The 15,606-nt window shown below is 28.6% G+C and overlaps 1 protein-coding gene across 1 annotated transcript in view; it reads left to right on the forward strand.

Annotated features, from left to right (window-relative positions):
* LOC145286119 (uncharacterized) overlaps window positions 1–15,606 on the forward strand; it is a 235,108-nt gene that overhangs the window by 194,993 nt on the left and 24,509 nt on the right. Inside the window, exons 7-8 of the mRNA XM_080134819.1 lie at window positions 2,557–2,655; window positions 13,529–13,627. Coding sequence (XP_079990945.1) covers window positions 2,557–2,655; window positions 13,529–13,627 — 198 coding nt within the window. The remainder of the gene's footprint in view (window positions 1–2,556; window positions 2,656–13,528; window positions 13,628–15,606) is intronic.

Raw genomic sequence — 15,606 nt, forward strand, 5'->3', positions numbered from 1 at the left:
AATTCAATATTTATTTTCAAAATAAGATTTTCTTAATAATAATAAAAAAAAAAAAAAAAAAAAAAAATAATAATAATAATAATAATAATAATAATAAAAAGAACAGGCTTTAACTTAGAAAAAAATAATCAATTTTCTTTTCTCAGTGTTTTTGGCTCTTGTTTTCTCTTCAAGTATGCATTCCTCCACTATTTGACAGCATATATTTTCCCCTGGATGATGCTTCAAATAAATTCTTGGAACAGCAATTTTCAGTCCCGATCTTCCCTACTTTAAAATGGCAGTCTTCCAACCAGAAGTCAGATAGAGATTTTAGGAGTCGGAGTAAATTTTTTAATCTATGAGGAATTAACAAGCAATGTTGGAAGACTTTAAGATAAGGAGTTGGAATTGCTTCACTTACGTTGTTCTTTAGTTTTTATGTTCCATGAACTATGTTACTGACAAAGGGGGAAGAATTGCTGATTTCTTGGTTGGAATCTATCCATATAACATCATTTGCTATCACGTTTGAGTTGTAATTTTTTCATTTCCTTACATCAAGTAGCTTCATGTTTTCTTTCGAACGATTTCTATTAATATGCACACAAATATATATCTATATATCTATAAAAATTAAAGTGTCTGTGTACATCCTACACAATATACCCTACACAATAACTCTGTCAATTTTCAGTCTACAAGTATGGAGATTTGGGAAAATCTTGGTAATCCGTTTTCGGTCAGAATTTGGCTGTTAAGGGGTCAAAGTTCAATGATTTGACTTTTGAGAACTCTACCAAACTTCTCCGACAATTTTGGATATAAACAATTGAAAGTTTAGATATAGGTTCCTTGGACATGGATCTAACTTAATAACTTGATTTGAGCCCAAAACAATAAATGTTAAGGGATTATAATAGGGGTCAAAGTTAAAAAAAATTTTACCTCTGCGGTCTCTACCAAATTACTCAGACAATTTCTGGTTTAAACATTTTAAATTTTACATAAAGGGTATTCAGAGATAGGGCAAGCTTTTTAATCGGTTTGGGTCGGAAATTTGAGCTACCAATATATAAATGTATGTATGTAGGTTTGCATGTCTGCCTTAAACTTTCAGCAGAGGCGACAGATTTTCACAAGATTAGTATCGTTTTGAAGCTCGACCTTCCAGACGACAAATACCAAAAAATTGGCTAAAAACATTAATCTCTTCACCCTCAACTGGGCACTTTTTTACAGGTAGGGGTTGCTTTTTTCACCGATATTTTCGAAAGTCATCCCCTCTTTTCGATTGTCTAGCCCTGATTTAAACCTACGTTACTTTCGGTTTGGTGGTGGCCGTAACAGCAAAGACATCAGTTTTTTTTCCCGTTCTTTTCCTCCTTTGCGATACGGGTTCAAGCCTGCCTTCCCACTACCACTTTTCTCCTTTTTTTTTTTTGCTCAACACACATCTCCAAACACTCGGGCAATGCCGGGCACCCATGCTAGTATATATATATATATATATATATATATATATATATATATATATATATATATATATATATACTCCTATAAATTGTTTTTTGTGCGTGAGCATTGATATTCATATTAAACCCCCTTTTTTCTATTTATTTAAAAAGAAAATACCACTTTATTATATATGGGTCATGGAATTGCATTAATCTGCATATTCTTTTAAACATTCATTTTAATTAATTTCTTAATTTTTTTTTCGGTTTTCTTATGGAATGATCATCTTTAGTTAACTATTACGTGTAATTGTATTCATGCAGATATTCTACATGATTTATACTTGCATAATATTTGCGTAAAAAGCTTATAGTAAACACAAACCTCTTTCTAAATATATATATTTATGTATTTGTATATATATATATATATATATATATATATATATATATATTTGTTAAAATAATTTTACCTACCAAACTCCTCTGTCAGTTTTTGGTCTGCAGACATGAAACTTAATATATAGGGTATTCGAACCCATGTGAAAATTTTATATTTGGGTTTTAGCCCGGCGAAAAATCGGTGCAAAAGTGTGAAAATTAAAAAATGGAATTTATCAGGTGAGGCTCAAATGGTGTTATTACGAATAAGCATGCATAACGTAATAACTGTTGGTTCATGTTTTAATTTTTAGCCTTGCATCAAATTCGTCTTAATAGCTCAGGCATTAACGTCAAAGGAAAAAGTAAGTCGTAAGCTTTTTGTTTTGATTCTCAGTAGTGGCGCATGAGGCATTTTTTTTTTTTTTTTTCTAAACTTTTTACATCATTACTATATATTGGGTCCAATATAATCTATACATATAAATACAAAATCTGCATTAATCAAAATATCATATTTAAGTGTATTTTACGACCGGGCATGCTGGGCATCCTGCTAGTATGTACATATTTGAATTCTTTGGAACTGACTCCCAATTGATCAGTGGTTCTTCAACTGAGGAATACATATGTTTGTAATATACCATGCAATTTCCCTGGTTTCCATTTGTCAATAATTTCAAAGAATAAACTTCTTATAAAATGTTAATATTATTTTTGTATGTTTTCTTTTCTTCAGTATGGTGATACTGCTCTGCATACAGCTGCCCGTTATGGACACGCTGGAGTGACACGTATTTTCATCAGCGCAAGGTGTGCATTAAATGAACAGAACAAGGTAATATTAAAATTGTCTTCTTTTTTTTTTTACTAATAAAATTTTACTTACATGATGGACATTGTGTAGCGACTCGCCACAAACATTAAAAGTGGCTGGACAAGGAGCGTTCCAGTTGTACATACATCTGTTATCTACACCCACACAAATATTACACCATGAAACTTGTTAATTGTCGTGGACAGCGTGAAAAGCACTAAGTGTATCAGAATTTTTGTAGACATTTTTGACACCCCTAACACGAAACTGCAAATAAAATATAAAAAACTCGTAATTTCTTTTTTGTTTTTGTTTTTTTAATGAAATCTTGGTCCTTGCTTCTTTAATTGAAAAAAAATTAGGGCTTGAATTACATTTTTCGAGGAGTTATAAGCTTGGAAAGACGGGGTGGAATTATTCGATATTTCACGAAATTTCTGACACACCTAGAAAAGCACTCCACGTGACAAAGATATTGACTTTTCATCCAATCGGCAGAGAAAGCAAATTTCAAAATATTTTTTCTAACAGTTTTCGCTGGAGCCGATCTTCACCTATAAAAAAAGCACTGTGCAGGAAACCCATTCAGGCGAGTCAGATTTGCCTTGAAGTGTTAACAAGCACACGACTCTCGCTCTGTTTCCCGACGTTAAAAATGTTAGTATGATTTTGCGGGCCTTGAACGTAGAACTCATAAATCTCGCTGTATTAATTACCAAAAAGAAAATATATAACTTTGCATTGCACCAGATATATTTATGGAACTAATTAAAAGACACACTTCATTTTCCTTTACCTAAAAAAAAAAAGAAAAAAAAGAAACCTGTATTCTGCAAAAATGACATTCTGCCTCAGTCAGAGAAAGATTTCTCTCTCTTGCTCTTTATTGCACATTTTAATTTGAATCCTATCAGACTTTTAAAAATATATAGTCCCAGCCACTATATACACCATTTACAAACGTTGCTTTTATGCCAGGACTCTTCCTTTTAAAAACATTTCCACATTTTCACAAACATCGAACTTATAATCTATTTACTATTTTCTTGCTCGTGTGTTGCATCGGCACACACATTAAAAAATACGTCAACAATAAAAGCAGGATTCATTTTTCCTAGCGATATTAACTAAAAACCATATTGCTAATTTTTATATTCGACTTCGTTTTGATGCTGATTATGACACCTTTTTTAATATTTTGTTTACGTCAAGGGATTAGAAAAACGTAGTCTCATTAACATCGTAACACCAGCGACAACTGCCGTTTTAAATCTTCACCGTCAGTGATGACACTCAACGTTGATCTGGTCCCACGTCGTAACAATAGTCCCACCCATCCATAAATAGACTTGGCTATTAGAATTAAATATTGAGTTTGTAGAATCAAAGTATCGATAGCAATATATGAGAATCTGACCTCCTGCTGCTGCTGCTGCTGCTGCTGCTGCTGTCAATAATAATAATAGTATTATTATTAATAATAATAATATTATTATTATTAATAATAATACTATTATTATTAATAATAATACTATTATTATTAATAATAATAATACTATTATTATTATTAATGATATTATTATTATTATTATTAATGATATTATTATTATTATTATTAATGATATTATTATTATTATTAATAATGTTATTATTATTATTATTATTATTATTATTAATAATATTATTATTAATAATAATATTATTAATATTAATAAATAAAAATAATTTTTTTTTTCGTCCCAAACAAATGAACTTGCTACTGAGGCGTAATGAGCTACTGTGTATTTGGGACCGTGCCTACAGGAACCTTCTAAATAGGGAGTTGAGCTGCGAGGTGTTCACATTACACTTAAACTTCTACATGTTCGTACAGTTGGGAAAGCAAGATACAGAGAGGGGATTCTAAAGTCTAAAAGTTTGGTGGAACAAACTTTTAAAGTAGAAGACTTTCCAGCATCGGTAGACTTCTACAGTTAAAATGATGGACTTTGCTGCTTGTCAGATTAATCGGGTGCATTTACATTGAGGGGCCACTAGTGCTGCAAGTTTGTCGGGGCACATTCCATTAAAATACTTGTAAAACTAACACATGTAACATTGCAGTGATGGGACAGAGATTGAAGATTGGTTGACAGTGTGCGACCTATTAGATTGGAAATTCTTTATTGAACCCTGTTTGATAGAAAGAGGGACTAGTGATTGATACACTGGCCCATATATGGCAACAATATTCCAGACATAGTCGAATGGTGGCTTTGTAGAGACATGGGATATTTTCAGGTATGAGTATTTTTCTAGAATGGTATAGAGATATCATTTTCTTTGCAGCAGCCTTGGCAATGTCTTGTACTTATGACAGAAAAGGGAGACAAGAGATCAGTTTTTTTTAATATGGTGCTGATGAAGCTTTCCAAAACTGAATTCTCTGCTTTTGGGACAAAAAATAAAATTTTCTCAGTTTAGAAATTTTCTTTTCCTCTTTACGAAGGACAAAAAAATATTAAATTATTGAGATTTTATGAAGAAAAGAAAGATAGTCTTTGTGAACCGTTGAAAAGGCCATTTAGTATTAACCACAATTATCAGTTCGTCTTTGAAAAAAATTTACAGCAGGAAATCGTCGTCCTACCACAATTGAAAAGAACTTTTCTTTTTTCCTCCATTAAATTTAATTTTTGATATGAATGTTCAAATTACATTTAATTTTTAATATGAATGTTAAAATTACATTTAATTTTTAATATGAATGTTAAAATTACACTTAATTTTTTATACGAATGCTAAAATTACATTCAATTTTTGATATGAATGTTCAAATTACATTTAATTTTTAATATGAATGTTAAAATTACATTTAATTTTTGATGTGCATGCTAAAATTACATTTAATTTTTAATATGAATGTTAAAATTACATTTAATTTTTAATATGAAGGTTAAAATTACACTTAATTTTTTATACGAATGCTAAAATTACATTTAATTTTTTATATGAATGTTCAAATTACATTTAATTTTTAATATGAATGTTAAAATTACATTTAATTTTTGATGTGCATGCTAAAATTACATTTAATTTTTAATATGAATGTTAAAATTACACTTAATTTTTTATATGAATGTTAAAATTACATTTAATTTTTGATATGAATGTTCAAATTACATTTAATTTTTGATATGAATGTTAAAATTACATTTAATTTTTAATATGAAGGTTAAAATTACACTTAATTTTTTATACGAATGCTAAAATTACATTTAATTTTTTATATGAATGTTCAAATTACATTTAATTTTTAATATGAAGGTTAAAATTACATTTAATTTTTGATATGAATGTTAAAATTACACTTAATTTTTTATATGAATGCTAAAATTACATTCAATTTTTGATATGAATGTTCAAATTACATTACATTTTTGATATGAATGTTAACATTACATTAAATTTTTGATGTGCATGCTAAAATTACATTTAATTTTTAATATGAATGTTAAAATTACACTTAATTTTTTATATGAATGTTAAAATTACATTTAATTTTTATATGAATGCTAAAATTACATTTAATTTTTGATATGAATGTAACAAATTACACTTAATTTTTTATATGAATGCTAAAATTACATTCAATTTTTTATATGAATGTAAAAATTACATTTTACTTTTGATACGAATGTTAAAGTTACACTTAATTTTTGATACGAATGTTTAAATTACATTTAATTTTTTATATGAATGTTTAAATTACATTTAATTTTTTTATATAAATTTTAAAATTGCATTTAATTTTTAATATAAATTTTTAAATTGTGTTTAATTTTTACAGTAAAATTTGTTATTACATTATTAATTGAACAAAAACCATCTGTAGTTAAAATAATCATGTTTTAATTTATATTTATATAATTATTCCAAAAGTTCAAATCTTTTAATTCATGATTATCTAAGAATTTAAACAATGCAAAATATGTAATGTTGTACACCGTTTACACCCATAGACTCAACACGTTGTAGCAGATTATGTTGCAAGGAACATAGGACAAATAATAACTTGACATCCTTTTTCGTAACAACATTTTTTTCCTCATCCTCCTGCCATGGATGACTTCTGGTTACGGACGTAATGTTATCCCTATCTCTTCCTCTCTGTCCACTTGAATATTGTTTCAAACATTCTCTTGCATCATCATCTGTTTGTGAACGCATTCTTTTTCTAGTCTTTTTCTAGTCTTTTTCTGACAATGATGTTATTTCACATTTCGTATGCATCCGTGCTCTGTTATGAATATATCAGCTTCTGTGCTGGAAAGTAAATTAAACGGTTACTCAGTCAGTCTTTTAGAAGTGAAGCATGTGACTTGTTCTGGTCGGCGTACTAGTTCTAACTGTTGCTATGATGAAGGAAATTGTGTAAGTACTGTAAAAATAAATTTCTATGCAAAAATATAAAAAATAAAAAAATGATTTTTGCCAATTAATAATGTAATAACCAAATTACACTATAAAAATTAAATGTACTTTCAAAATTCGTATTAAAAAGTACATTGAATTTTTTATATGAATTTTAAAAATACATTTAATTTTTAATATGAATTTTAAACATACATTTAATTTTTAATATAAATTTAAAAAGTAAATTTAACTTTTTATATGATTTTAAAAGTGCATTTAATTTGAATATGAATTTAAAATGTATGTTTAATTTTTTATATGAATTTAAAAAGTATGTATTATTTTTATATGAATTTTAAAAAGACATTTAATCTTTTATATGAATTTTAAAAATACGTTTATTTTTTAAATGAATTTAAAAAGTATGTATTATTTTTACATGTATTTTAAAAATACATTTAATTTTTAATATGAATTTTCAAAATATATTTATTTTGATATATGAATTTAAAAATAAATTTAATTTTTAATATGAATTTAAAAAGTACATTTAATTTTTAATATGAATTTTAAAAATACAGTTAATTTTTTATATGAATTTAAAAAGTATGTATTATTTTTATATGAATTTTAAAAATACATTTAATTTTAACATATGAATTTAAAAATACATTTATTTTTTATATGAATTTAAAAAGTACGTATAATTTTTATATCAATTTTAAAAATACATTTACTTTTTGTATGAATTTTAAAAGTCAATTGAATTTTTATATGAATTTTTGAAATCCATTTAATTTTTAATATGAACTTTAAAAATACATTTAATTTTAATATGAAGTAAAAAGATACATTTAATTTTTAATATGAATTTTTAAAATTAATTTAATTTTTATATGCATTTTTAAAAATACATTTAATTTTATATGAATTTTTAAAATACATGATATTTATATATGAATTTTAAAAGAACATTTAATTTTTATATGAATTTAAAAAATACATTTAATTCTTATATGAATTTAAAAAATACATTAAATTTTTATATCAATTTAAAAAACACATTTAATTTTTAATATGAATTTTAAAAATACATTTAATTTTTATATTAATTTTAAAAATACATTTACTTTTTAATATGAATTTAAAAAATACATTTAATTTTTATATGAATTTAAAAAATACATTTAATTTTTATATGAATTTAAAAAATACATTTAATTTTTATATGAATTTACAAAATACATTTAATTTTTATATGAATTTAAAAAATACATTTAATTTTTAATATGAATTTTAAGTATTCATTTAAATTTTATATGAATTTTAAAAATAAATTTAAGTTTTATATGAATTTTAAAAGTATATGTAATCTTAATATGAATTTTAAAAATACAATTTATTTGTTATACGAATTTTAAAAAATCATAAAATTTTTATATGAATTTTAAAAATATATGTAATCTTAATATGAATTTTAAAAATACAATTTATTTTTTATACGAATTTAAAAAAATCATAAAATTTTTATATGAATTTTAAAAGTATATGTAATCTTAATATGAATTTTAAAAATACAATTTATTTTTTATACGAATTTTAAAAAAATCATAAAATTTTTATATGAATTTAAAAAATACATTTAATTTTTATATGAATTTAAAAAGAACGTTTAATTTTTATATCAATTTAAAAAATACATTTAATTTTTATATAAATTTAAAAAATACATTTAATTTTTATATCAATTTAAAAAATACATTTAATTTTTATATCAATTTAAAAAATACATTTAATTTTTATATCAATTTAAAAAATACATTTAATTTTTATATCAATTTAAAAAATACATTTAATTTTTATATGAATACTGACGATTTATCTTTCCATGCAAAAGCTTATGATTATGTTAAGATTTGAGATATTATGTTGAACAAAGATGGCTGCGTAATTCAGATCAGTAATTGGCAGTAACCAATATGGCGGCCAAGAATCAAATGCGGCCCGTGGCGTAGTTCACGGCGAAATTATTTAATCCAAAATTTGACAATTTTTATAATAATTTTTAAACGTTTTCATTGATCTGGTCCCACGTCGTAACAATAGTCCCACCCATCCATAAATAGACTTGGCTATTAGAATTAAATATTGAGTTTGTAGAATCAAAGTATCGATAGCAATATATGAGAATCTGACCTCCTGCTGCTGCTGCTGCTGCTGCTGCTGCTGTCAATAATAATAATAGTATTATTATTAATAATAATAATATTATTATTATTAATAATAATACTATTATTATTAATAATAATACTATTATTATTAATAATAATAATACTATTATTATTATTAATGATATTATTATTATTATTATTAATGATATTATTATTATTATTATTAATGATATTATTATTATTATTAATAATGTTATTATTATTATTATTATTATTATTAATAATATTATTATTATTAATAATAATATTATTAATATTAATAAATAAAAATAATTTTTTTTTTCGTCCCAAACAAATGAACTTGCTACTGAGGCGTAATGAGCTACTGTGTATTTGGGACCGTGCCTACAGGAACCTTCTAAATAGGGAGTTGAGCTGCGAGGTGTTCACATTACACTTAAACTTCTACATGTTCGTACAGTTGGGAAAGCAAGATACAGAGAGGGGATTCTAAAGTCTAAAAGTTTGGTGGAACAAACTTTTAAAGTAGAAGACATTTAGCACAGCCGGTGGTTATAAAATGATTGGCGAATCCATTCGTCTACTACCCTCATTAGGAGTCCAAAACATTTTACACACCCTTTTTTGATATAATGGAAAAAACCTTTCGGATTCAATTTTGGTTTGACTTGAGAAAAGGAAAGAAAAATAAATAAATAAAAATAAATAAATATATGAACAAATAAAAATAAACCAATAAAATAATTTTTTTCTTCTGGTTTTGGGGGAATTTGTCTTGATTCTCATTAGTCAAAAAGAATTATTAATATATTGGTATAATGTGTGCAAAAAGAAGCCATTTTTATACATATAAAAAAATAAACAAAAATTCACTTGTTAAAACCTTTTCTTTGTAAATTTCCTATTTGTCAAATAATTCTTTTTGTATTTTTTTTTTTTTTTAACAAAAACTGGAAACATTTTGTTAGGTATTAGCTGGTTAATTTGGTTAGTAAGGTAGAAATGGTCGTAGATTTCTCGTGTTTAATACGGTGGTTAATTAATAGAAGTTCAAAGTTTTTACCCTTAAATTCAGACCCATTGTCTGGGCGAATACATTTTACTGAAACGTACGGGGCAATATCAGCTAAATATTTTTTAGTGGCGAGGATAGTGTTGGATTTGTTTTTTAGAAAATAAACTATAATGAAACCGGAAAAATCATCAATAAAGTTTAAAATGTACCTTAGATTATTTCTCCCCATCGGGCTGATCGGACCTGCTGAGTCACAATGCACAAGTGAGAGAATTTTCGTAGCTTTTTTGTCTGACGTTCGGCTTATATCTTTTGTCATTTTCCCCTGTGCACACACATCACAATTTGGGAGATCGTCTGAATGTATTATTTTCATGCCTTCGACTACATTGGGTAATTTTTTAATATCAGCTGTATTGCAGTGTCCTAGAATTTTATGCCAGTTTTCCAAGCCGTGACAGGCAGTTTTTGAGGGAACCATACATTTTAAATAATATAGTCGGCCAGTTTCTTTAATGTCAAATACAGTTCCATTGGGGTATATCAATTTTGACTTGTTTTGGCCAAATTTTATATTCGCACCTTGTTTAATTGCAGCCTGCACGGAAAATATGTCTTGCTTAAATGTAGATATGAACAGAGCATTTTTTAGAATACAGTTGCAGATTTCGCCTTTATTATTTTTTAGGGATATTTTAGCATCTTTTCAAGACTATATCATTTATTTGACTACCGTCGGCAAGTTTGACAAAATGACTTTGAGGATTAAAGTTTGAATCAAAATTAATAAAATCAGATTCCTTGGTGATAACGTGCGCTGTAACACCACAGTCTACAAGGAGATTTTTACCGTTTGTGGTATTGTCAAAGTTACATGTGAATAGAAATGTATGTTCTTCCTCAAAGTTCTCAACTTTTTTTATGGAGTCCATTTTAGAGCGTTTATATCAACATTGGAAACTTTTGTGGTTGGATCGTCCACAATTATAGCAGATAATTTTATTCTTTTTCTTGGGAAATTTACTTTTGGAGAATATGTTGCAGCGAGGTGCGTAATTTGGTGGTGTCTGCTTTCGAGAAGCATTTTTTAACTTCATAATATTGCTGGAGTTATTATTGTCCACGAGCATACGATTAGTCTCTTCGTAACTGCGCAATGCCACTTTAAATTCGCTGAAATTTATGGGTTTGTCTTTCTAAGTTATAACAGTTGTAAATGGTTTAAAATCGGCTGGAAGTCCCTTGAGGGTCATTGATATCAACAAGCTATCGGTTATTATTTCACCTGCGAGTTTTAAGGCATTGGCGGTTGTTTCTTCCCTTATAACATAGTCGGTAATAGTTTCATCCTTGCTACGTTTCAGAGACGTTAGTTCTGTATATAAGGATATTATTTTCGGTTTCCCTTTTGATAAATAGTGTTCTCGTAATATGTTCGATGCTTTCTGTCCGTCATCCAATGTGTCTCTTACAATCAGAGACAGACTTCTATCATCTAAACATTGAATCAGTTCTGCAAAAGCAGTCGCATTCTTTTTGAGAAATTCGGGGTCGTTAGGATTCTCTGTTGGAGATTGTATCACTTTGTGTAGTTTTCGAATCCTTAGATATCCCAGAAATTTTACCTGTTACAATTCGAATTTAGATTCCGATCCGTCAAAGAAAAGACTAGGCTGGGCCCATAACCTGTTAAGTTTTGAGACATTATGTTGAACAAAGATGGCGGTGTAGTTCTGATCAGTAATTGGCAGTAACCAAGATGTCGGCCAAAAATCAAATGTGGTCCGTGGCGTAGTCAATGGCGAACTGATTGAATCCAAAATTCGACAATTTTTATAGTAATTTTGAAAGGTTTTCATTGGTTGTTTAGCACAGCCGGTCGTTTTAAAAATGATTGACGAATCCATTCGTCTCATACCCCCATTAGGAGTCAAAAAGATTTTACAGATTAACTGCAGAGGTAAACTTATCTATTTGCATCAAAGAAAAGTAATAAGAGGGGTGTTCCAAAAGTAATACCTCCTTTTTTTTTATATTATTCTGTTTGGCATAATCACATTGACATACCAGTTCCAGTCAGATCAACAATAAGCATTGTTGAGCCTTGTCATTACTAAAATGGATGTCTAATTTGCTAATTCCAGGCGCTGTATGTAGGAGGACGTCGACACCTCCCTGCAAGAGTTGCAAAAACCTAACGTTGTCATCTCCCCCAACAGGGATATACATGCGTCTGAGGACCGTTTGTGATTCTCATACTCCCTCCTACTCCCATGGAACTTCTTTCTTTGGAGGAAGTCGGTTGAACCAAAATAGGGTTAGTGCCGTTTCACACATGCACATACACCCAATGGATCCGAGGGGATTACAAATTGCTTTGATGACTGAACTTATGCATTCATGATCTGAAAGTTTTATGTCTCTGTTGCAGATATTGACGGCGTAAGATTTAAGAAAGCAATCTCTGTCATGCACGTGCATCAGAAGCAGAGAGATGTCATTGAATTCCTGGCAAAGGTGCAAAGAGAATGATGGTGACTATGTAGAAAAATAATTTCTGGAGCACAAAAGGTCGCTTGTTTTAATGGTACCATTCCTGTCTTTGCAGCTCTTCAACTCTAATGTTGAAAAAAAAAAAAGAGGCTTTACTTTTGGAACTACCCTTGTACTTAATGCAAGATTTTATATGTGAAACTAGAATATCACAATATTTCGGGGTAAATCTCCCATCTTTTCAAGCATTTCTAATTCCTTTATCTCAAGTAACTCTTGTGTGAATAATAGCCAGGTTGTGAAGGAAGAGAAAACTGGAAGTAAACACAATTTTTAAAAAAATTTTAATTTTGTATTTCAGTATTCTTTCATACTAGTGTTGGGATGATTAATCGGAACCTCATTCAGAAAAATCTGAACTTTTAGGGTATTGGAATCAGAATCATAAAAATGTAACTATTTTTGGATGGCAAAAACGATTTTTAATAATTTTCCATTGCTGATACCAATGAAAAAAATGGTAATTATTTATTGATTTTTAAACTACCAGTAAAACTAAAATCCATAAATCAACTTTCTCGAGTGCATTTTTACATTTGCAAAAAATAAATGCACATATTACATAGGCTTTTATTATAATCTGAACATTAAAAAAAATCTATAGCTAAATATTTAAAGATTTTAAAAGAATTAGGATTGTGAATTTAGAACAGTAATTGGAATTACTTTTGTACAAAGTATATATAACTCACAATGCTTCAAGCGAACTACATCACATTTCTATCTTTTTTATCCACAGAATGGTGATACCCCATTGCATATTGCAGCAGCATTAAAAAGAAGGAAAATTACCAAACTTCTTGTGGAGGCTGGGATTGATCCATATTTACGTAATAAGGTGAGAAAAGTTTTTTGGATATATGTTTCAGGATTGAGTCATAATACTGGCAGCCATTTTGGATCCTTTCATAATAAGGTCAGGGGGTCAAATATTTCAAACCCATCTAAAAAATATTTATTTAAGGTGTGAAAATAATGCTTAGTTGGAAATCCATGGAATGCCATGCTAACCACCTTTTAATTTGACCTTTTATAAATGTTGAATCAGTTGATACTTTATTTTGATTTACACTTTGGTGTCTGCATAAAAATTCTGTATTTCTATCATTTTTAATTTGAACAATGTAAATCTGACTTTGCTTGAAATCTTTTCTATTGTATTTCATTGTGAATCTTAGTAACAACTTGGATAATAAGTCTGTCCACCATGTTGAAATAGTTTCCTGTATGATTTGGATTGTTTGAACTACTGTTCTCGCCTCGAGTATTATTCTCACAACATTCTGGCCGATGTAACCTTCGACCTTCTTCAAGCATATATTATCGAACATGTGAATCTTTCTTTTGGAAATCTGCGCAGAATTTCAAATGGAACCCTTTATTTAATCCGCACGCTCTTGTTCTGTCAACCGTAGAAGTCTCAAGTAATTCGCAGTTGTATTCTTAGTATCATCCGCTCTGAGGATTGAACCTCCAACCTCCAGAAGAGTGTCACTTACAACTGAATTTTTACTTAGTACTTTAATGGTTATACTGTTGATCATTGTGGACCTGTTATGATAAAACACTTAACCGAATAATGCAAATCATGCAAATGATCAATTTACATTAAAAAAATTCTGATCATGATTGCCGTCTCATCAATGTTGAACTTTCCTAAATCCCAATAAGTGTTGAAAGTGATTTTTTTTTTTTTTATTTGGGAGGTTACTACTTATCAAGGCCTGGATGTCACTCTATGTTAGAGGACAACTCAATAGGAATTTATTCATGTTATAGTCACGACCATGTTATAGTCAGCCGGAAAGCAGACACACTGCATTGCGTTTGACAGACGGACATTTCTGGGAAATAAACTGCCCATGGAATTCTTGTTTAGTTCTAGGCACCGATAAGGTGTGAAGGAAGTTGTTAATAGTTGTTGCGAGTATTTGTTGTGAACGTTTTCGGGGATGGACCATAGACTGGAGCTCAGCTGAGCACCTACTTTGGCTATAGAGAATGTTTGAAAAATCAATGGCATAATTTTGGGATTATAATCCATATGTGTGAATAGGTTTGTAAATGCTTGGTGTATAAGTCATTGAAACAAGCATCGATCAACATTCTTTATTGTAAGCATCTAACACACGCAATATGTGTGATAGTGCACTGTAATTTCTATATATAAGATAAACACCGTCAGGACTACAGGAAGAATAAGCCTCGACTTGGTGTTGCTGTGGAGAAAGAAGTGGCTTTCCGTTAAAGCGGCTGCGCGTTTGTGCCTGCAGAGCACAAATTGAGAATCAAGATGGCGCCCGCAGGCTTTTATGTGGAAAAAAGTCTTGTGGAATCTTGGGGAATCTCTGATAATCTCGTACCCTGGTTCCATAAATAACGAGGAAAGGAAAACGGGAGGACAAACGATTTTTAATCACTAAAGCGAACGGATGTGTGTAAAAGAAGAGGTAGAAGAAAAGAGTGTGGTGAACGAAACAAACAACGACTCGGTTGAAAGTAGAGTTGTAACGAACACAGTTGCTGCTATACTAACAATACATGAAAAAGAAATGATACCAAACAAATATAAAAACCTGAAAGATCCAAACATCATGATCTACAGAGGTTCCTTTGATAGCCAATGTCGAGGATCTAGTCAGCATCCTACAAATATTGGTCCTTATTTCAGTATAACAAAAATACAGTAGACCAAATACAGATAAATAAATATGAACAGAACAAATGGAGGAAGAAATGGATCACAAAGGAAATTAGTAATGAAGTGAACTAACATTCAAACAAAGATTTCTTTATGCATATAGAACATAATCTTAA

Source organism: Euprymna scolopes, chromosome 10, assembly GCF_053919585.1.
Source record: "Euprymna scolopes isolate OS-2025 chromosome 10, ASM5391958v1, whole genome shotgun sequence".
Classification (NCBI taxonomy): domain Eukaryota; kingdom Metazoa; phylum Mollusca; class Cephalopoda; order Sepiida; family Sepiolidae; genus Euprymna; species Euprymna scolopes.